This window comes from Pelophylax lessonae (genome assembly GCF_965119305.1).
Source record: "Pelophylax lessonae genome assembly, chromosome: 6".
NCBI classification, from domain to species: domain Eukaryota; kingdom Metazoa; phylum Chordata; class Amphibia; order Anura; family Ranidae; genus Pelophylax; species Pelophylax lessonae.
Window position 1 is genome coordinate 18,958,791 of NC_138773.1, and position 24,704 is coordinate 18,983,494.

At 44.0% G+C, this 24,704-nt stretch overlaps 1 protein-coding gene across 1 annotated transcript in view; it reads left to right on the top strand.

The window, feature by feature from the left end:
- The window catches only part of LOC309558466 (uncharacterized protein), an 84,799-nt gene that overhangs the window by 46,948 nt on the left and 13,147 nt on the right, over positions 1-24,704 (top strand). Inside the window, exons 12-16 of the mRNA XM_082261537.1 lie at positions 6,967-7,246; positions 9,109-9,303; positions 16,426-16,563; positions 19,503-19,543; positions 24,069-24,333. Coding sequence (XP_082117663.1) covers positions 6,967-7,246; positions 9,109-9,303; positions 16,426-16,563; positions 19,503-19,543; positions 24,069-24,333 — 919 coding nt within the window. The remainder of the gene's footprint in view (positions 1-6,966; positions 7,247-9,108; positions 9,304-16,425; positions 16,564-19,502; positions 19,544-24,068; positions 24,334-24,704) is intronic.

Below are 24,704 nucleotides of genomic sequence, written 5' to 3' on the forward strand. Positions count from 1 at the left end.
TGATAATGTTGCTAGAATTTGTTTTTTCTTAACAAGATTCATGGTATATATATTTTTACCCACAGGCCATCAGAGTGAGACAATACAGGTAAAACAAAATTAAATTATTATTATTATTATTATTTGAATAGTAAAATGGCGTAGATGTCTAATGTACAACAGATCCATTTCTGCCAAGAGCATTTCAAAAATGAAAATATAAAATATATTCTATCTAGCTGAGCGCTTACAAAGACATTTACCTTCTTTTAGGCATTCACTTAACTTCCAACATAGCCCAACTTACAAGGCAAACTACCCTCTCCTTTATTAGAAACTAGCTGCTGACCTCACTTTGTGGGCTAAGCATGATTTATCCTAGATAGGTTGGATCAGTTCAGTAAAAATGACCCTTCTCCTCCGTCTCCTATATTTGTTTAGATCCCACCCTGTGCCGATAAAAAGGGCACACCTGAATAGTTTCCAGTCTAAAATTATTCAGTTTGTGTGGGAGAAAAAAGGCCACTGCTGCCCCAAAACGGTTCTCTTCCAGTTACGCACACGGGAAGGGCTTTCCCTTCCTAACCCCTGGTGGTACTACCAAGTAGGGATGATCGAGCTTTTCAAAAGTTCGGTTTGGCCAGAACATCCGAACTTCCCGAAAGTTCGGCCCGGATTTCAGAACCCCATTGAAATCAATGGGACCCGAACTTCGGTAATCAAAAAACACCATTTTGAAGCCATAAACCCAATAAATGCCCCTAAAAAGTGCCTAGGGTTCTGGGTCATGCCCCAGGGACTATTAATCACACAAAAAAAGTTCTTAAAAATTGTCATTTTTGATAGAGAGCCAATTATTGAAAAAAAAAAGAGATTTTTTGATTTTGACTTTGGATTTAGTGTCTGAGGGGGTCTAAAAAGTGTACCTGTGAAGTTTCAGCTCTGTAGCATGTCCAGAACCAGAAAAAAAAAGATTGTTTGTATTATGTCACTTATAGAACAGGGATATGGCTTCGCTATTTTCACACCTATATATATGTAAGTGTAAAAATACATACAAGTATGTGTGTATATATACCACTATACACAAGTTCAGATGTTTTGCCTACCTCCAAAAAAAACCCAAAAAATGCCTGCAACATTTTTTGGCGCTAGCGTTTTTTTGGGCATTTTTTTGGGCATTTTTTTGGGTTCTTTGGAGGCAGGCAAAACATCTGAACTTCTGTATAGAGGTATATATGTACATACACCCTTATATGCATTTTACACTTACACATATATAGGTGTTATAGGAGCGGAGCCATATGCCTGTTAATTATTTAATTAGCGCAAGTATAGTGTTCTGCTCCTTTCACACCTATATACTGTATGTGCAGGTGTATATATACATACATGGGTGTGTATATATACCCCCTATTCACATGTTCAGATGTCATGCCTGACTCCAAACATGTCCTCAAAAAGTCCCTATAAACGCCTGCAGCCAAAAAGCAAGCTGACCGGCGAGAAGCCATATCAGTGCTCTGAATGTGACTTAAGAGAAACAATCTTTTCTCTATAGCGGTCACCCTGATATGGAAGGGTTTGGTCACTCTGCCATAGCAGTCACTGTCAGTTCACCCTACACTACATTACGGTCACCCTGGCACTTAACCGGTTGCCGACCGCCGCACGACTATATACTGCGGCGGTCAGCCCCGGCCAGGCAGAGTGACGTATCGGTACGTCACTCGCCTGTCACTGACTTGCGAGCCTATCGCGGGCGGGCGCGCGCCCGCCGAGGCGCGCGCCCGCCGCGGCTCGTTCACAGGCAAGTCAGTGCGTGTGACCGGCGGACTCGATGTCCGCCGGCCACACTACGATCGCTCCTGTGAAGGGAGAAAGACAGAGCAGCTTGTGTAAACAAGCTGCCTGTCAGTTCTCCCTGTGTAAAAGTGAAGATCTGACCGTTCTACTATGTAGAACGGTTGATCTTTGCTTTTACACCAATAGCCATGTCCCTACACAGTAGAAAGCACGCCCCTAGGACACACTTAACCCCTCCCTGTCCAATAAAGTTAACCCCTTCCCTGCCAGTGTCATTTTTGCAGTAACAGTGCATATGTATAGCACTGATTACTGCAGTAATGTCACTGGTAACCCCAAAAGTGTCAAAAATGTCAGTCAAGGGTCCGATCTGTCCGCCGCAATGTCGCAGTACCGAAAAAAAAATCGCAGATCGCCGCCATTATGCGTTAAAAAAAAAAACACCAAAAATGACAAAAATCTTTCTCTTTGTTAGTAAACGCGATAACTTTTGCGCAAACCAATCAAAATACGCTTTTTGCGATTTTTTTTACCAAACATAGGTAGCATAAAACAAATTGGCCGAAAAATGTTAAAAAATTTTGATTTTTACTTTTTTTTTTGGGGAATTTCATATAAAAAAATGTGAAAAATATTGTTATTTTTGCAAAATTTACGCTCTTTTTTTGTTTATAGCGCGTGATCAAAAAATCGCACAGGTGATCAAATACCACCAAAAGAAAGCTCTGTTTGTGGGAAAAAAAGGACGTCAAATTCGTTTAGGTACAGCGTCGCACGACCGCGCAATTGTCCGTTAAAGTCACGCAGTAAAAAATCGCAAAAAAACCCCTGGTCCTTTAGCAGCCAAATCCTCCGGGGCTTAAGTGGTTAACACTTTCCCTACAGAAACTATTTTTTTTGCATCTAACTAAAGTGTAAAATAGCACTCTAACTACACTAGATATCCCTTTCCTCACACTAATAATTGCTAAATGACACTTTTAAAGTAAAATTAACAGAACTGCTTCCACTCTCTTCCATGTCCCTGTATTACAATGCTAGGAATTTGGCGGGGGCTATCTTATATACTGGGGGGCGTATTCACTAATGATTGGTCTAGGGACCCCCTAGTCACTCCAATCACATTCCTAGCATTCTCCTGCCCCCTCAATTGGCTTTTACTAATGGTTCTGGTTCAATCACAGGCTTTTAAAGCCCACTTCCTGACCCATTGCATTTTGGTCGGTTCTGGTTGCCGAATTCCAAACTTTTTCAGCAAAAAGTTCTAAATTCGGCCGAACCTCGAACAGCCAATGTTCCGAACCGTTCGATCATCCCTATTACCAAGCAGCTCATCTAGCCCAATTTTCCATGATCCATTCCCGAGGATCCAAACCTGACTGGATCCCCATGAAACGTCAAGCTGTCCCCCAGTTTACATTAGACTTTCTTGCTTGGTGCCCACCCAAAACCAGACCCCAGATTCTTGCACCGACTTTATCACATTCCTTTGCTCTAATTGATCAACTCCACAAACACCCTTCTCTGATCTCTGAACTTAGACCTCTGACATATATATTTCACAACCCACACATCCCCCCAGGATTGAATATTAGGGCCTGTACCGCATAGGGCACCTTTTTTTTATCTCCTTGGGGCCACTTTCTGCAAGCTACTGCATCAGCAATTTAAAAATGCCCCCCATAGAGAGATTTTCGATTTTTACAAATCTCTAATTCTTTGCACTCTATTTGGATCAACAAATCTAACCCCCCCCCCCCCAGAATTTCAGCATATGAACGTTGGTGCTCAGAACTTCTTGACCAGGAGGTATCTCCATAATTTACTCACTGTTTGCAGAGAGCAGGGAGAAGCCGGGCTACACACAGAGCTGGGAACAGGACTTTGAGGAGGAATGGGATCTAGCCACTTTGCACCAGCGTTGTCAGCGCTCTTTCCAGTAGTCAATGTCTCACTAGTTGAGGCAAATGTAAAACCTATGTCACGCCGGTATCTAGTGCCTACTCATCTGGCTAAAATGTATCTGGATTCATCTCCCCTCTGCTTTCGAGGCTGCAGCCATATAGGTAAAAGTGGAAAATAGGCAACTGCACTCCTGATTGAAAGTATGAAAGATAAAATCCATTTATTGAAGATCAAAAAAATCCAAATAATCCATAGTGACAAACATCAGAGACAAAGGATGAATACAGTTAAAGCGTTTCACGAAAACAAAATTTGCTTAGTCATAACCGACATAGTCAGATTTTATCTTTCATACTTTCAATCAGGAGTGTGGTTGCCTATTTTCCATTTTTACTCAGTTGCTGGGTTTGCGGACCTAGCTGGCACCCTGTCTGATTGTTTGGGCATTTGCACATCGGAGCGGTTCTCCTCTTTCTTCCATGTGCAGCCATATAGGTAGCTTTATCCACACATGGTGGTCTTATCCCAGAATTCATAATGAATTCTGAAATAAATTCTTCCAGATAATAGGCAAGGTCACATGATGTGCTATTTCTAAAACCCCACAGATAGCCTTGTTAAACAGTCAGATGGAGAAGATGACTAAACATTTCCAAACTCTTATATTCTATATGCTTCTTGGAGCTAAGATCACCATGAGCCTGGAAAAAACCTACGATCTCTATAGAGTGCCTAAACGTAAAAGCTCATGAATTCTGATGCAAGAAAAACTGGTTTCTGTCTTACTAGATAGACTGGATGGAGAAATGTCAACGTACTTGGGAGCCCTGAGCATCCTATGTTAATATCTCCCTATAACTTAAACTATTGTCGGAGTATTCATGTTTCTTTCATGGTGACTTTCTTCCCCACTTTTCCCCTCTCCACTTTCATCCTTTTTTTTCTTCTTTCTCCCTGTCCGCCTTCTGTTTTGTTTTTATATATATATATATATATATATATATATATATATATACATACATACATATATATATTTTTTTTTCTTTTTACCAGGGCTTTTTTTTAGTGGGAATGCGAGGGAACGCAGTTCCGGCACCTCCAGCACCTCCAGCAGTGAATGTATGCAACGGCAAGGGGTGCTGGCGTGTGCTGGGGGATCTGTTGTTGCTGGAGGGGATCTATTTTTGTGTGGTGGTCTATTGCTGCTGAGGAGGTCTGTTGTTGCTGGTGTTGGATCTATTTTTACTGGGGGTCAGTTGTTGCTGGAAGAGATCTACTGTTGAGAGAGAGGGTCTAGTTTTGCTGGCTGCTTGAGAGTCTATTTATGCTGCCTGCTGGAAGATCTTTTCTTGCTTCTGGGTGACTTTTTGTTGTGGGGGTCCATTGTTGCTGGGGGGGGTCTATTGTTTATGGGCAAATCTATTGTTGCTGGGGGGGGGTCTATTGCTGCTGGCTGTGGGGATCTATTTTACTACTTTTCTTGTTACCAAAACTAATTCCACCACAAAATGATACCTGCCTCTCTGTTGTCTTAAAAGGGGTGCTACTGGGAGGTGAGTAGGGGCGGTGGAACCAAGGAATGGTTCTCGGAGGTGGATAGGGGGCGGAGACAAGAAGTGACTCAGAAGATGGGAGTTCCTGCAACTATTATCTGAGAAAAAAAGCCCTGCTTTTTACTTATTAAGGTTGACTTCAACCTCAATTTTGTTAAGGCATCCCTGCTCTGTCTCCCTCCGAAGGTTCCCTCCCTTTAGGATTAGGGAGATGCTCCAAGATCCCTTATTTGTTACTTAGTAATGTTTTAGGTAGTCCCAATGGCAGGGATGTCGAATAACTGTTTATTTTTCTCAACTGTTTTTATCATGACTACAGGCTGCCTATGGTTTCCAAGTTGAGTTATAACCTTTTCAGACAATTTATCTCCTGGTTGGTTTGTCCCCAAGGATCCAAAAGTTTTGCAACCAATATACTGGCGCGCGGCTCCTGGGTTTCTATCCCTCCAGATTAATAGTAACCTTGATGATTCCCTGAAATCATACCAGTGACTAAGTCACATGAGATAAGGCAATTAAGGCAAAGGCAATTATTCTCCCAGCTGGTGGATAACAAGGAGTTCTAGAAACTTTATGTACTTTTGGGCAGTTATTTCATTTCTGATAAACTCCATTTCTCATGATTATGTTATTTGTTCTGTATTTGATGATGTTTTCTTTTTGGTAAACTTCAATAAAAAGATTGAAAGAAAAATATATTCTATCATGGTGATAGTGTAGGTGTAACAATTCTACAGGCTCACCTGAGTCAGAGGACTGCTGGCCAGAGGTAGGAGTGGAGCCCAGCGGCAAGGACCGCAGGCCGGTAGTAGGTGCAGGAAGTCTGGCAGAGGCGTGGTCAGACAATCCGGGTTGGCTACGGTGGTAGCAGTGCTGGATGCCGGATGGACACCAGGTAGTACTCTGATGAGGACACGGGTTCACCTGAGGTACGGAAACTAAGTGCTAGCTAGTTTTCACTAGAGCCCCTGATGGTGGGGATAGACTGCGCTGCAAGCTAACACCAGGTCGCGGTCCCCAGGATCACCCAGCCAGGCAGAGTGCAGGTTCGGTCCGGAGGTGGGAAAGCAGACAAGGGACAACCAGAGAGAAGTCAGATGAGCCAAAGGTCAGGGCGGGCAGCAGTAAGCGTGGTCAGACAATCCGGATCGGCAACGGAGGTAGAAGTTCAGTAGGTAGGGACAAAGCAGAAGAATAGTCGGTAGTCAGTTCCTGGTCAGCAGTGGATTTGTGGTAGTAGATAGAGCAGCAGATGAGGAGAAGCTTGATCAAGGCTCAGGAGCTCAATAATCAGCAAGCTTGAGTGCAAGGGGCTGGACTTATATAGGGAAGTACCAGGTGTGGGGAATCAAGAGTGATGAGCAAGGCTTGGCAAGACTAAGGTTAAAATAATAGGCTTCAAGGAAGAATGTCCAGAGAGGACGGTAGCCTAGTAAGCAGGGCTACCGCCTGGGATTTGGCTAGTCACGGGTTCGAATCCCGACAGTAGTTCTGCTTTGGGTAGACTGGAAAGGTTTAAAACTAAAATGGATTAAAAATTTATATTATGCGACTAATGAATACCTTAAACGAAAATTCACATTGTACATTTCCTAAATGTATCAAATCATGGAAGGTTATCAGAAAGTTTAGCAAAAAATATATAATGACTGACAAACCTCTGATAATTACTTGAACACCTGTTACTAAGTATTGATTAACTTCTCCTTTGCTTTCCCTTTAGAGGTCAGTAGACAGAAAACACATAGTGGGTATCTTCTCCAGATCAGGGGAACAAGATTACACCTGGCTGGTGAGACTCCTCAAGGAAGCCTTTCAGGATGTTGTTGGGGATGTGAAATGTTGTTTCGTCTCCAACAATGGACAACGGGAACTCATGGATGGCATGTCTCAGTGCACATTTGGTATTCTTTATCACACTAAGAACAGAGGGAGAGTCAACATTACCGATGTGGCAGAGGCTCTATATGATGAGGAATTGGAAACCATTTCTGCTGAACTTGGTAAGAAATAAGATGTATTAAATAAACTATGTATTTAATCACAGAAAGGCCGGGCTGGGGTATGCTGATGGGCAGGAGATCATTTGCTCCCCATGTCACTCATTTTAACACAATGTTGAGCCGGTAGCCATCAAGTGGACACACTTTACGACTTAGACATTGATGAGAGAGGGACCTGCAGTTGGTAAAACATGGTGGACCTTTTAATGCTACAGCTTCCCATTGAGATCTTAGATCATAGCCACTCATAGAGGGATGTCTTCCAGCGCCATCTTTCTTTGTGGCTCTGAGATATCATATGACTAAATGGTGAAAGAGAAAAAAGGAAGCTGATGTTGGAAGATGTAAAGATGTCCTTAGGAACACCCCTCTCAATCTTCTCACAATCATCAATGTCCTTAGGAACACCCCTCCTGGCATTGTGGCACAATTCTTATAGCCTACAGCAGTGGTCTCCAAACTGTGGCCTGAGGGCCAGATGTGACCCTTTGCTTTCTTTTATCTGGCCCTCTGGGCAATATTTCATCCACTGAAACCAACAATGGGGCATAATTTCCCCCTACCCCACTGACCCCAATGAAAGGGCATAATTCCTTCCAATGACACCAATGAAAGGGCACAATTCCTTCCAATGACACCAATGATAGGGCACAATTTCTCCCAATGACACCAACATTTGGGGCCAATGACAGGGCACCATTCCTCCCAATGACACCAATGAAGGGGCATAATTCCTCTCAATGACACCTACAATTGGGCACACTAAACCCAATGAAGTGGCACAATTCCTCCTAATGACACCAATAATGAGGTACAATTCCTCTCAATGACATCTGTAATTGGGCCCAATTATGGGGCAAATTCATCCCCCAATGACACCACCAATGGGGTATAGTTCCTCCTAATGACATCAACAATTAGGCCCAATGACAGGCCACAATTTCTCCCAATGACACCACCCATGGGGTATTATTCCTCTCAATGACACCTACAATCGGGCCCACTAAACCCAATGAAGTGGCACAATTCCTCCTAATGACACCAATAATGAGGTACAATTCCTCTCAATGACATCTGCAATTGGGCCCAATGATGGGGTAAATGTATCCCCAATGACACCACTAATGCAGTATAATGCCTCCTAATGACACCAACAATTAGGCTCAATGACAGGGCACAATTTGTCCCAATGACACCACCCATGGGGTGTTATTCCTCTCAATGACACCTACAATTGGGCCCAATGATCCCAATGAAGTGGCACAATTCCTCCCAATGACACCACTGATGAGGTATTATTCCTCTTAAGCCCCGTACACACGCACCGACTGTTGGCCGTGAATTTTCGGCCAACGTCCGATCGGCCGATTGTCGGCTTGTTAGTATGATGCTTCCGACAACCGACTGCGACTTTTCGGCCGAACAAAATCTGGTGTGCATGCTATAAAATTTTTGTTGGCCGTCACCAGAGCGGCCGATTGTTCCTCAGCCAGTACAGATTTCGGCAGACAAAAATCTGATGAGCAAGACTGGGCATGCTCAGAGAAGAAAAAACACACGTAAAGTTAACCAGCACATGACATCACTTCTGAAGTTGGTTTTTGTTGGCCGAGAAAATTCGTGTGCAGTCTAGGCACATTCCAACCAACACAACAACACTGGACAAAAGACGGCCGATCGGTCGGCCAACAATCGTTGTGTGTGTACAAGGCTTTAATGACACCTACAATTGGTCTATCATTGACACCAATGATAGGGCACAATTTCTGCCAATGAAACCAAAGATGAGGCATTGTTTTTTTCTCTACCGGCATTGGGACATTTTCTACTCTCAGATTGATCATTTGTATTTTCTCTTGCAGGCAGGAGAAACATCATTGTGGTGGTTGATGATCTGGAGGAGGACATGAGCAGTGAGGAGGAGAAGACTAAGATCCTACGGGCACAGCCCAGACTGAACAAATTGTCCTGTGAACTCTTCCTCATTTCAGTTTCAGAAAAAGCCAATAAACTGAGACTGGCGACAAAACTGAAGCCGCTCAAATTCATTTTTGAAGGTAGAAATTTAATTTGATTTCTTACATAAAAAGTACCTTTTTTAGCATGTGTAAGTGTAGCTAAAATCAAAAGCAAAAATGTAATATATTGCAACTTTCTAATTCTTAAATATGGTGGCTGCATTTGTTTCTTTTAGACTTTTTTCTACCTGTTGATCCTGCCAGAATGTCTATTTTTCAACTTCCTTTAATAGACCAAGCTGTCTTGCAGAGGTAGCAGATATAAGGTTGAGAAAGGTGCTTACATTGGTCAGATTTTATTTATTTAACCACTTCTATACCGGGCACTTTCACCCCTTCCTGCCCAGGCCAATTTTTAGCTTTCAGCGCTGTCACACTTTGAATGACAATTGCGCGGTCATGCAATGCTGTACCCAAATTACGTTTTTATCATTTTTTTCACACAAATAGAGCTTTCTTTTGATGGTATTTAATCACTGCTGGAGTTTTTATTCATTTTTTTTTTCTAAAAAAAGAAAAAAGAAAATTTTGAAAAATAAATGTTTTTCTTAGTTTCTGTCAGTAAATTTTGTAGAGAAGTACTTTTTCTCCTTCACTGATGTGCGCTGATGAGGCAGCACTGATGGGCACTGATAGGCTGCATTTATGGGCACTGATGAGGTGCCACTTATGGGCACTAATGAGGTGGCACTGATGAAGAGGCACAAATATGCTGCACTGATGGGCACTAATAGATGGTACTGATATGCAGCACTGATGAGCACTGATAGGTGGCACTGATGGACACTGATAGGTGGCACTGATGGGCACTGTTAGGCGGCACTGATGAGGATGCACTAATATGCCGCACTGATGGGCACTGATAGGTGGGGCTGATATATGGCACTGATGAACACTGATAGGTGGCACTGATAGTTTGCACCAATGGGCACTGATAGATGGCACTGCTAGTTTGCACTGATGGGTGACACTGATGGACACTGATGGGTGGCACTGATGGGCAGCACTGATGGGCAGCACAGATGAGAAGGCACTGATTGGCACTGACTGGCATCACTAATGGGCACTGATTAATGTCACTGGTGGGCACTGATTGGGGTCACTGATGGTCACTGACTGGTGTCACTAATGTGCACTGTTTTTGCTTTACTGTAATCAGGGCACTGATGATCAGTGCCCTGATTACCTGTCCTAGACTCCCCTTTGAGGAGGAGCTGCTGATCGGCTCTCCTCGCCACACACTCTGACAGTGTGAGGCGAGGAGCGCCGGTGTTCCGTGAGAATTACCTACCCGTGAGAAAAACCTACCCCTCGTCACTTCCGGTACTCGGCACTGTATGGAATGCAGCGGGTACATTAAAACAGCTGGGCTGCAATACAAATCATCTCCGCTCCTGTCCCGGTCACTTCCCTGATCTCGGATAGTAAATATAAAAGCGGCAGCGGCTGTATGAAAAGATAAATCACGGAGCCGAAAGCCGCTTTTATATTTACTTGCCGAGAGCAGGGAAGTGACCGGGACAGGAGCGGAGATGATTCGTATTGCCGCACAGCTGTTTTAGGTAAGCGCCGCGTCGGTAGGTTTTTCTCACGGTACACCGTGATCGTTTCATACTAGTGCGCATGCGCACTAGTAAGCTCCTCTGTTCTTCCATCACGTATCCGGGGCTCTGAGCATGCGCACTGCTGCGCTGCTCAGCTCTTTCTGGCCGGAAGTGACGAGGGGTAGGTAATTCTCACGGGGTAGGTAATTCTCACGGAACACCGGTAAATGGCACTTCCGCATTTACATGTGACCGGCTGTGATTGGACACAGTCAATCACATGGGAAAAGTGCCACATCATTGGCTCTTTACCAAGATAGGGGTCGCACTGTGTCCTAGGAACACGGAGCGGCCGCGATCGCCGTGCTGCATGTCCCTGTGAGCGCATGAGATCGGCTGTTCTGGGGAGCCATCATATGACGTCCTCCCAGAACGAGAGCAGCGCCACTCCTCCGTCATTTGATGGTGGGCGGGCGGCAAGTAGTTAAATAAACTTTTATTCCCCGAAAAAGCTGTTGCTCTAGCTGCTTAATCTCTTGTCGCAGATGGCACGCAAAATAGGCAGCCTCTCTGCGAGCGAGTGGCTGCATATTTGTGTACCACACTGCAAACACAGCTGTGCTGAGAGCATGTGCCCTGCACGCTCCCGACACAGTTACTAATGGGAAGCTCCATACCACTCCTTGCGATTGGGAGCTTTCCGATCATGTGATTGCTGTTACAGACAATCACAGCGGTCACATGATCATTAACCCCTCCCCCACCTCCCGGGATCTGGTTAAAAAGTATTAGCTGAAATTTGGCTTTATTTTTTTAGCCAAGTCTACCTAAATCTAGCTAGTCTATTTAAAGTGGTGCTCCCCCCTCCCCTTCAAAAAATGAAAAGTCAGCAGCTACACATACTGTACACATACTGTACACATACTGTAGCTGCTGACTTTTAATATTAGGACACTTACCTGTCCTGGAGTCCAGCGATGTCGGCATCACAGCCAATGTTTCCATCAGCTGTGGGGTTCTGACGCCGCCATTGCCGGTAATGGAACCCGGCTGTGAAGCCTTGGGTCTTCCCGGATGGGTCCCTACTGCTCATGCGTGAAGCGCGCTGCGCTCTCTTACTGGCCTGGCAGCAGAGGAAGGAGGAGGGAGGAGGAGGGGGCTGAACTTCTGACGTATCTTGCCGTGGCGAAGTCCGACAGAAGTGGGGACAGGATACCTGTCAAAACAGGTACCCCCCCCCCAAAGGTGCCAAATGTGGCACTGAAGGGGGGGGGGAGACAGATAAGGGGAAGTTCCACTTTTGGGTGGAACTCTGCTTTAAAGCGGAGTTCCACACCCCTCCAAAAATTAAAAGTCAACAGCTACACATACTGTAGCTGCTGACTTTTAATATTGGGACACTTACCTGTCCTGGAGTCCAGCGATGTCGGCACCACAGCCGATATTTCCATTGGCTGTCGGGTGCTGCCACCGCCATTGCCGGTAAGGGAATCCGGCAGTAAAGCCTTGTGGCTTCACAGTCGGGTCCCTACTGCGCATGCTCGAAGCGCGCTGTACATTTCTAGTGGCACAGCGGCGGGGGATGAAGGAGGGGACCAAACATCCAAGGGACGGCGCTGCAGCCCCGTATCCCGTAAGTGGGGAAGGGTACCTGTCAAAAACAGGTACCCGTGGCCCCTCCCCCCTGAAAGGTGCCACATGTGGCATCGGAGGGGGGGGGACAAATGAGCCGAAGTTCCACTTTTTGGTGGAACTCCGCTTTAACACTCCCCTCCCCCCAGACTAGCAATGCTACTGTCCAAGGGTGGTGCTGTTGCTCCTCTATGGCCAAATCACCAGATAAAAGTAAGAAAAAAAACATAAAAAAATAAAAAATAAAAATCAGGCACCAAGGATTGGTGCAATATATTACATTTTTTGTTTTGGGAATAATATTGGTTAACCACTTCAAGAATGTAGGACATCCATGGATGTCCTTAGGTCAAAGTGGTTATACTGGGATGATGTCTATAGGTGCAGGTATCAATATTTGCAGCCGGCGATTTCCCATTAGACAGAAGTGATTTCAGCCACTTGATCACATCTGCAGCTGGCGGAAAGGCCCCCCCCCCCTCTCCCGCTGCTGCCACATTTCCTGGGCTCTGCCATCCGATCGCTGATCCCAGGAGTGAAGGGACCCATGGCAACGGCATTACTACACAGAGAGAGAGGAACTGACATTGCTCCTCCCTCTCTATGACCCCCAGAACCCGGAAGCAACGAGGATTTCATCACTTCCAGTTTCAGCTCTTTGTTTACCTGGCCGTTAGCAGCCAGGAAAGCACCCAATCAGATCGATCTGTGTCTGATCATGTGCAATGTCTAATAGACACTAAGGGGTTGATGTTCTAAAACTGAAGAGTGCAAAATCTGGTGCAGCTGTGCATGGTAGCCAATCAGCTTCTAACTTCACCTTGTTCAATTAGGCTTTGACAATAAAACCTGGAAGCTGATTGGTTTCTATGCAGAGCTGCACCAGATTTTGCACTCCCCAGTTTTAGTAAATCTCTCCCTATATCTCTCCAAAAAGAGGACCTGTCGTGGCCCCTGCTGACATGTTGTTCATCCCTTGTGATAGCAATAAAGTTATAACAAAAACAATTATAGAAACTGTGTAGAAAAAAAGTTTTGTATAAAATAAATAATAATAATCAAAAAAATTAAAGTGTCCACCTTCCCCCGTGCTTACACGCAAATGAGAACACAGTCTGCGTGAATTACTACTGTAGTGCCTATCATGAGCAGCTAATTACAAAGTATTTAGTTAATATAAAACAGTTTAGCTTTTCTTGTAAGTGTAATTCTTTCCTATTTAACTTTGAACATCCCCAACTAGCATTAATTATTTCTCTCCTCTACTGTTCTGCCTTTAAAACATATACACCGCCTGGCCAAAAAAAAAGTCGCCACCGAAAAAAAAAAAGGTCACACACGCTAATATTTTGTTGGCTTTGATTACGGCACGCATTCGCTGTGGCATTGTTTCGATAAGCTTCTGCAATGTCACAAGATTTATTTCCATCCAGTGTTGCATTCATTTTTCACCAAGATCTTGTATTGATGATGGGAGAGTCAGACCACTGCGCAAAGCCTTCTCCAGCACATCCCAAAGATTCTCAATGGGGTTAAGGTCTGAACTCTGTGGTGGCCAATCCATGTGTGACAATGATGTCTCATGCTCCCCGAACCACTCTTTCACAATTTGAGCCCGATGAATCCTGGCATTCTCATCTTGGAATATGTCCGTGCCACCAGAGAGGAAAAAATCCATTGATGGAATAACCTGGTCATTCAGGTAGTCAGCTGACCTCATTATTTGGGCACATGCAGTAACTATCCAATAGGAGAGTTACTGCATGCTTAGTTTAGTTAGTTGCTTAAGTGGGGTACACACTAGTAGAAAATCTGCCGAAAATTCCCGCCCGATGTGAAATCATCCGATTTTCGGGCTAGTGTGTACACAACTTTCAGCAGCCAATGCCGACATTTTCAACTAAAAAAAACGGAGGGACAAACACCAAAATTTTTTTCGTCCATCCCCAGACGACCGATTTTCGTTTAATGTGTATGCAGTACGTCCGTGAAAAATCGGATACGAAAGACCGTGCATGATCTGAAGTTGCTGACAACCCGGAAGTCTGGGAACAAATGTGCCAAAAAAAAAGAAAAATCGGACGAGAAATTTCGTGAACATTTATGCTCTGTCGACTAAAAACGGTAAGGCTCCATTCACACCTGGGCGTTTTCAGCTCCAAAAACGCTCAAAAGAAACGCTTCCAAAACGCCCAACAAGTAAAACCCCATTCATTTAAATGGCCCCTGTTCACATCTGAGCGTTTTGCAAAACGCCTGTAGCTGAATAAAAGTACATGAGCTTCTTTTTGGGCTGATTACCAGCGTTTTTGATAGATGTCAATGAAAAACGCCTGAAAAAATCGCGGTAAAATCGCGGTAAAAATCGCGGTAAAATCGCTGTAAAAAACGCTACGCTCAAGTGTGAATGCAGCCTAATGAACGCTGAGAAGACAGAGAAAAATCGGAGGATATTTCGTCCGATTTTCGTCAAGTGTGTACGGCCCTTTAGTTAATACTAGGTGGCGACTTTTTTTTTGGCCAGGCAGTGTATATTAGTACTAATAGATAAAAACCTGAAGTATGGACTCAATGATCACATTCCACAGATAGCTGCTATCTGTGGAATGTGGGAATGTGGTCATTGAGGCCATTCTTATGATTTTTTTTTGTATTAATACCTGTTTATTTACCAAATAGACTTTGATTTTTTGATTTTGAAGCCTGGAGACAGCAAATGTTTTAGTATTTTTTTTTTTCTTTATAACATATAGAAAATAAATAAAAAATATTTTTTGCAAGACAACTTGTGCATCATTACTTAAAAATAAAATGGCAGCAGAATTACTGTAATAGGCCCATAGCTAAAATGTGAATAAATGGAGCTATTGGATAAAAATTACAAATTGAATCTGTAACGGATCAACCGGCAGCCCGACTGAGTACTTCCGTTGACGGATGCTCCTAGTGCTTCCCGAGGGCTCCAAGCACCCACCAGACACCATAACCACCACAGACCCCACGAACTGCCACAGCTTGGTTGGGGTCTCGCCGTCCCCTACCCACCCTGGACCTACGACAAGGCTCCGGATTCCAGTGGGTGAACGTCTCTTTCTCAAGAGAGTGCAGCAGGGACAAGCTCTTACAAGAGCTTAGTGATTATCCAAGGGAGTATGAAGAGCATAGCAATCTCTTGTAGCAGGTTCCCCCAATGAGAGACAGGACTCTAGAATGAGGGTGAAGATGAACTCAAACTTTAATTTTACAGCTGTTCTTTTATACAGTTTTCCCCAACAAGGTTACCACCCAGGTGGACCTTGTTGGGAACAGAACATGACATTCACAATTCAAAAGAAACAGGGTTTTACATTCAGTACTTCCAATACAGTGTACTCAATCCCTCCCCTCTGGCTGATTACATTATCATATGCAGATGAAATTGTATACAGGAACAGAATTAACCTAAACTAATTATCTAGCCATCTGGACAGAACAATGTGAGCTCATCAACATTTAACAATGGGACAGGCACAATCCACATTCCATTTCAGTACACAAACAATAGGGAAGTCTGCCAATGACAGTCTGTGTGCCTTTCTCACAGACAAGCACACGGAATACACATTATCTAGGAGTCAGACATCAAGGTGATGGTCTATAACAGTCTAAGTCTCCCAGTGTAGAATAGGATTAAATCTTCATATTTCTATATGAAGATATCGCTGACAAATATTACTGTCCCATCTGAAGCAATTCAAACCATTAATTATCTGTCTTTCACTCCCAGTGACGGTGAACACAGTCACAGTATCACTTTCCGAATATTTTAGGTCATTATTTTCAGTCCAGATAAAGAAAATCACATTATTATATTTGCTGTTTTTTGTTTTTTGTTTTGTTTTTTACTTTTTATTTATTTATTTATTTTTGTTTACTTTATTCTCTTCTTGAACTGAAATCTGTTAAGGTTTAATATCATAAAACAAATTTTATGTGATTTTTCTAGGTGACTATGCTAGTCTAAAAATTCAGAACACTGGTAACCCCGACCAGCACACCCATCCTCCGAATCCTCGTCCTGTGCCTCCGTATCCGGAAAACGGTGCAGGTAATTCTCTCTGGTTTCTAAAGAAGCATCTTATAAGTATTTACCCCTTCTAGAGAACCCCACTTTTGCCTTAAAAGAGAACGCTATTCCAATCAAAATCTAAATGTTTTAATGTATAAACTGTGGAAAAAAACAAAATCCAACCAATCACCGTCACACTTTTAGCTCCTCGTGTTTCAGTGGGTGAGAAGATAATAAGTCCAGTAAATACAGTTCCAATATTCTTTAATAACAGGGAACAGAGTATATATATATTTGAATAAGGTAAATTCTATCTAATAGGGCCATTCGTACTCAGTGGTGCTGCTCCAGTATAGAGCCCCATTGGCACTCAGGATAGTAGGGATGCCAATGTAAGAAAAGCGCATCCAATGAGCAATGAGCATTTAAACATAAAACCGCCTCTCACCATAGCCAATCCTTGTGTCGATTAATAGATGTGAAAGCCTCTGTGAATTCCGCTCCTCAGGCCATGCCCCCTGACATGTTTCACCCTTCCCACCGTGGCTTAATCATAGGGGGTTTGAGCTTTATTTCATCAACATGATGCACAAGATTCAGGAATCGGGTTGATGCAGCACTGGACTCAAAGCTTGGTGGAAGAACTTTATAGTGTGGCGGGCCTCTATCGTTTTACAGATGGGGTCCCTGGGAGTCAGCTTGTATGGAGAGAAAGGATAAGAATAACAGGTTGAAGGGATTGGTCCATATATGAGTTTTTATCTGTCACAGTAAAAGGGTCTATCAAGAGCTGACAACCATTGCGTTCCAGGGGTCATTTACCTTCATCAGGTCTTCATTTAAATCAAAACAAGTTTTATACAGCAGTTGCTTTGGTCAAATAAATGTATCAATACATACATTTTAAAAAATACTGAAATGTATACAGGGCAAAGGCATAAGAAGTTCATGGAAGCACATCAATTATCAACGTCCTTCCCTAAGAATTATGTTAACCCCCTAACGCCAGGCCTCCCGGCCCTTTAATCATTTGCCCACTGTGATTGGATGTCAGAGGGGTCACATGGTCTGAAAGCTCCCGATCGTAGGTAGAGATTGAGAGCTTTCCATTGGCTGCCAGTAACTGCGGTGGTAGCGGGCACTTTTCGCACAGCTTTGTTTACATTCTGGCACGCATATATGCGGCAACTCAGTGCAGTATGTGTACCACCGACGTGAAGAGGTTAAGTAACTGTGATTGAGATTAAATTATAAAAAGTACCATATGTCTGAATAGGATGAGCTGCCGCATAAACAATACCAATCTATTACCCATTTAGTAGAGGGCAGGTACTTTAATAACCCCCCCACCCCAACACACACACACAATGGGGCAAACCCTTCAAAGCTTCAGCTTAATGCTGATAGGCATCATTCTCTGGTAACCAAAGAGGTTGTTGGGACATGGGTAAGGTCTATAGGCAACTTGAATAATCCCCAAGGGCAAGATAACAGTATAGGGGTTTAAAAAAAAAAAAAACACATTCTTTCAATGGCCAACCAGGGTTAAATTTGTGGTATTAAAACTCTCTAATTTTTTTAACCATGAAGACCCCAATTCTCTCTGCAGGGGTAAAATACATTCCTGCTGAGTCAAACCCAAAGTACCATAGCCAACAAACCAACAACCCTCATGCTCCCTGCCAATTGAGGAGCTCTACCTCTGACTCAACAGAAGACATGTCGGACCACTGTGGAGAGACCACTACTTTCACACAGAGAGCAAGAGTCTGGAGCTGCTAGAGCTGCTGGAGGTGCGAGGTGTAGAGATGTTACCCCAATGAAACAGCAAGGGTGCCACCACAGCCAAGTCTCGAGAGATCTCACAAGGGTTTCAGCTAAAGCAGGCCAGTCAGTCATTCCTCGGTCTGTAAGATGGATCTAACTGTATCTGTATGACATTGGGGTAGCATCTCTACACCTCGTAGCTCCAGCCACGCAACTTCCTCCTCCTCTCCTCCTGTTTTCCTTCTATTGATTTTACCTTACACGGCTTTCCCATCATTTAGAACTTCTAAATTGGAAATCATACAACTCCATCTACACACCTCTGAGGAAAGGTGTTCACCTGAAACGCGTCGGGTTTAGGAGGATTTCCCCAACGTCATCCCTACACCTTTGATGAGCATCTTTTGCAAGCCGTGTTTACCATTGTTAATATTTCATGTGTTTCATATATTCATACATTTTATTGTTGAACATGTATGTTTTGTAACATGTATTTAGACCAGGGGTCTTCAAACTATGGCCCTCCATTTGTTTAGGAACTACAATTCCCATCATGCCTAGTCATGTCTGTGAATGTCTCATGGGATGTGTAGTTTCGCAAAAGCTGGAGGGCCGTAGTTTGAGGATCCCTGATTTAGACACTTGTCATGTCAAGCTACATACAATTTTCTTCTAAAGATTTGAATAAACATATATATTTTTTATGCAACTGGATGTGTGGCGGCCTATATAGTCCCACCCAATTTAGGGGGTCTTTTGCCTTTTGTTGATGTGATGATAACATTACCACTGATAATGACCTTGTCGTGTTTAGTCCACATGGCCATTATGGACTGCAGGACTTCAAAAAAATGTTTTGCTTTATATACACGATGGGTGTTCAAACCGGGACTTTTCATTGTACAGGTATAAAAAGGGGAAGCCAGCTTGGCATGCAGTAGTAGGCGGCAAGTGTGTCTTGTTACTAATAGGCACCGCACATGTCCCGGACCATTAACCAAGATGGCAGTTCAGGCGTACTAACAATTCTTTCTATGCCAAAGTCTTCCAGGCATTAATTAAACACTGGGATAAGTGTATACATGTAGTAGGGGAGTATGTAAAAAAATAAATGCAGTTTCCACTCCTTGAAATTAGATTTTTTTATTATATAAACCTAAAAGTCCCGGTTTGACTTAAATGTCCCTCATATTATCATTATATGTTTGTTAAGTTCCTGTATTTAATTTTTTGCTTTGTTGACTCAGGTAATGTCTCACCAGTCCAGTCAAGAGAAAGAATGCCAAGTGTAAGTATGGACACATTGTAACTTTATTTGGTTATTTTATATGAAATTTTGCAAACATCAAATAGACTTTTTAGGATAATGACAATATAGAGGTATGACATTGATAATAAAACTGAATTGATCTATAACTAAGAGATAAATCCATATATCCATATAACTTATATACATCCATATATAAGTTCTTCTTTAACCACTTCTGGACCGGAAAGGATTTGCCCCCTTAATGACCAGGCCATTTTTCGGCACTGCGTTATTTTAACGGACAATTGCGCGGTCGTGCAAAGCTGTACCTAAATAAAATTGATGTCCTTTTTTCCTACAAATAGAGCTTTATTTTGCTGGTATTTGATCACCTGTGCGATTATTATTTTTTTGCGCTATAAACAAAAAAGAGCGACAATTCTGAAAAAAACAATATTTTTCACATTCTGCTATATAACATTCCCCCCCAAAAAATGTAAAAATCTAATTATTTTAACATTTTAGGCCAATTTGTTTTCTGCTACATATTTTTTGTAAAAGAAAATCGCAATAAGCGTATATTGCGTCTACTAACTACGGAAAGATTTATGTAATTTTTATTTTATTTTTTTACTGGTAATGGTGGCGATCTGCGATTTTTTGCGAGACTGCGACATTGCGGCGGACAGATCGGACCCCTAACTGACATTTTTGACACTTTTGGGGGGACCAGTGACATTACTACAGTAATCAGTGCTAAAAATATGCACTGTTACTGTAATAATGACACTGTGGGTGATCAAGGGGTTAAATGTGTACCTAGGGGAGTGATTCTAACTGTATGGGGGTTGTGCTTGTGGAATGAACATAGAGACCTGTGATTCTATATAGAAGGATCACAGGGGCTCTGTGATCATTCCAGGGAGAAGAACGGTCGGCTGTGTTTACAACAGCCGACCGTTCTTCTCTCTCAGCGGGGAACGATTGCAGGTGTCGGGCACCAATCGGAGCTGCCTGCCCCGTGCATCGGAGTCCCCGCTGATGAGTGGGGACAGGAGCATGCTGGAGGTAGCGCGCTCGCCCCCTAGCTGCAGGCGCGTGAACCGACATATACCTACGTTGGTTTGTTCAGGAGGGACTGCCTGCCACAGTATAACTGCGGCGGGCATTTGGGAAGCGGTTAAGTTGTAAATAAAATAGAATGACCAATTAAATTTTAGTTTACCAAAGTCGTAAACAACGGAATGTGAATTATCATTGGTCGCACTTGGTGTTCAGCAGTGGGGTTCTCTCAGGATCCAGAAGAGGTCAAAGTCATCAAGGAAGGAATGCAAGGGACTGGTGATCTTGCAGGGCATTACAGTACTGGATCAATGTGTCCACCATCCGGATCAGTGGCAAAGAAGGACAGAAAGGGGGGACCTTGTCAGACATACAGTACTTGCAAAGCAAACATTCCCTACTCCTTTAGTAAATCAACCCTATTGATTGCTAGTATGTGATATCAATAGTGTGCTGAATGGTGAAATCGGAAAGCTCTTTACTTTTTCAAATTCACCTGAGAAAACAATTGGTGTAGGTGGATCCTGGAAACATTTTTTATTTGTAATACAACTCGGTTGTCTGTCCGTAAATAGCTTTACCAGTACACATAACCAAGCTCATTGTAGCAGCAATCCTGTGCTTCACTGAACTTTACATTCTTTCCATAACTGGTTTTCAATCTGAATACATAAGGGCTGAGAAAGAACCAATGACTGAATATAAAGAACTGGATACCTTTGATTGTGAAGAAGAAAATACAAACACACGTGTGTTACCAAATATACAGTACAATCAAATCTCCAAATTTAGTGTAAATGTTGCAAATATTTGAGAAAATTATGATAACTGTCCATACAGTAGAACCTCATCTGGAGATTGCTCACTATATGACACCATGGGGAGGACTGGGCCAGGGGGCAGGGGGGCAATTGCCCCCTGGGCCGGTCTGATACTCCATAAAAAGGCTGCACCGCTTCTGCTACAGACATGCCTAAAGGATTCCTGGTAAAGAGAAGTAAAAAGTCCCTGCTGCTGACCTACTGAGTGTGGGTTGAAGACAAGGACAGAACACAGGCCTCCCCCTCCCCAGCATGGATGGTGTAAACTGTGTGTGAGCAGAGGCCGGTTTATTGCCCCTCTGGAGACTCTCCTCCCCCCGGACAGCCCCAGCTGTCCCAGCTCCCCCCAACTGCCCCCTGCTGGCCAGGTTGAGAACTGGGATTCAGCCGGTGAGTCAAGAGTACCGGGAGCGGAGCTTCAGCCTGGAATGAGGGTCAGGAGGAGGACAGGAAGAGGGAGAGTGAAAGCAGGGCCAAGTCTCTGCACCATGAGCCTCTGGTTTCTACTTGCCCCCTGGGCTGAAAGTTGCCAGTCTGCCCCTGACACCATCTCCACTAACAAGACCAGAAAGGGTGTTGTTAATGCTTTAGGAGGAAATCCTTTGCAAGCGTAACACACCAGCAAGGCGGGGGCTAAATATTTCCATTATTGCATGTGATATGCAATCTGCCAGCACTTCTCCAAAGCTAATACGTGGCTCTCAAAATGTTAAATTAGTTGCTTGAATAGAATGTGAATTCTTGTTGGCAGGTGTAGGTTGACCCCCTACATAGGTGGCGCTGTGCACTCACCAGGCAGGGAGAGTGGAGGACAGGATGAATGCACATTTCTTCTAGGCCTCCATATCTGTCCGGTTGGATGCTGCTGCCATGGAAGACCCCCCAATCCATCTTTGTTGAGGGCAATGCTTATAAAGCTATTTTGCATGTGGCTAGGTCAGGGACAGGAACACACCCAACTGCAAGTCTAAATGAGGCCTTAGTGACATCCTTCCATGCATGCACAACATGTGATAGATGGATCCAAAGCTTCCAGGAATGTGAGCGGTTAGCAGCATGGCTATGGTATTCTATCCTAATCCTGAGAGTGTGGGGATGGGCTTAAAAATATTTATTCCCAAAAACAAAAAAATACTACTACTATCATTCTAAAAAAAGGAAGGGGGTGGGGTGCGATATTAACCACATCCCACCCAGCCTATAGCAGAATGACGGCCAGGCGGAGGATCAGTTATCCTGACTGGGGGGTCATATGACGTCCAGCAGGATAAGCGGCTGGCAGCATGGCGATCGGTAGTGCGATGTGTCACTCGGACACACCGCATATCTGATCTCGGTAAATGCACAATTTTGCAACATTAACCATCAGGGGAGGACTGGGCCAAGGGGCAGGGGGGGCAACTGCCCCCTGGGCCCCTCTGATGCCAAGTAAAAAGGCTGCACCGCTTCTGCTACAGACACACCTAAAGGATTTCTGGTGAAGAGAAGTAAAAAGTCCCTGCCGCTGACCTACTGAGCGCCGGTTGAAGACAAGGGCAGAGCGCAGCCCCCCCAGCATGGATGGTGTAAACTGTGTCTGAGCAGAGGCCAGTTTAATGCCCCACTGGAGACTCTCCACCCCCACCCTGGCCAGCCCCAACCCAGCTGTCCTAGCTCCCCCCCAACTGCCTCCTGCTGGCCAGGTCAGGAACTGGGTTTCAGCCAATGAGTAGAGAGCACCAGGAGTGGAGCTTCAGCCTGGAATGGGGATCAGGAGGAGGAAAGGAAGAGGGAGAGTGGAAGCTGGACCAAGTCTCTGCACCTTGGGCCTCTGGTTTGTACTTGCCCCCTGGGCTAAAAGTTGCCAGTCTGCCCAGTTAACCATTGGCATGGCTAGGAATTTAAGGTACTTTTTAGGCAGTAATGAGGAATGGTGCAAAAGAAATTGTAACGGGGTATAATCCAGAGTGTAGATAGTAACCTGAGAAATAATTTCATGTACCTTAGACCAGCAGGCTTGAAGCATTGGACAGGACCACCACAGATGCAGGATGGTGCCCGGTGTTGATGAACAGCTCCAACATAAATTAGTCACACTAGGGTTGAACTCATCGGAAACCATTGTTTTCCATGTGCCCATGCAGTGACCTGTAGAAAAACTCAGGTCACTGCACATGGTGTCAACAAGCCCTAACATATGGCACTTTTCTACTGCATGGAACCGAATGGTTCGGCTCGCTTTTGCACTTTTCCACTGCATGGTACCACATGGTACGGTGTTGGAACGGTTCGATACGGTATGGCGGCGCTTTTCCACTACATGGAACCGAACGGTACGGCTCGCTTATACAGTACCACCTTGGTTGTGGTTCCAAGAGGGCCGTACTGGTACCATATCCCACAATCCTTTGCATGCAGCCTTGACTGTCACTACTAGCCACTGATTGGTCAGAGAATCGTTGTTATCCCACCCACTTCCTACTTTAGTGGAAAAGCAAACCGTACCAAATCGTACCGAACTGTTCCAACACCGTACCATGCGATACCATGCAGTGGAAAAAACCAAACCGAGCCAAGCAGGGCCGAGTGGAGCCGAGTCGGTACTTGCAGTGGAAAAGTGCCATTACTATTACAGTCCCAGAAGGACCCAGTGACTCCATCCTCCGCTGTCTGACAGTGTGGTCTTTTCTTCACTTTTCCAGGCTGTGACAGCATCCGCCAAGTCTACGGTCGCCATCTTCTCCAAATCAGAGGAGAGTGATTTTTCCTGGCTGAGTCAGCAGCTCTCAAATAGAGGTCTGGATGTCCGATCTTATAAGATTTCCTCTTCCAATCAGCCCCAAGAAACCGCATTCCAGTGCAAGCTTGTAATCTTGTATCACAATATGCATGATGGGAAGCTACGTCTTACAGACGCCAAGGATGCCATGTACCACGAGGAGCTGGAAATGCTCTCCATCAAATTCGGTAAGAGAATTCCAAATGTATTTATTGCTTTTATACCTGAGGTTGATCTTCACAAGGTATGAAAGACAACATCATGTGTTCTTTCCGGGTAAATACACTATTTCCGTTTACTAAAATTCGATTCCTGTAAGTTTTTTTTTTTTTTTCTTTTTTGGTTTTGGACAGAGTGGAGATGGTCTGGAACCCCTGTCAGATTTTTCTTGCTGTCTGTGTCCTATTATGGAGCTTCACCCTCTCATTTTTTTCCTGTTTACCATTATCATTGAAATTAAAAAAGAAATCCCAACTTTTGGTTTGTCCCCAGAAAAATTTACATTTTAATTTTTATACTCAGCAAAGTAGTAAAAAACAAATGAAGAAAGTTTATTGAA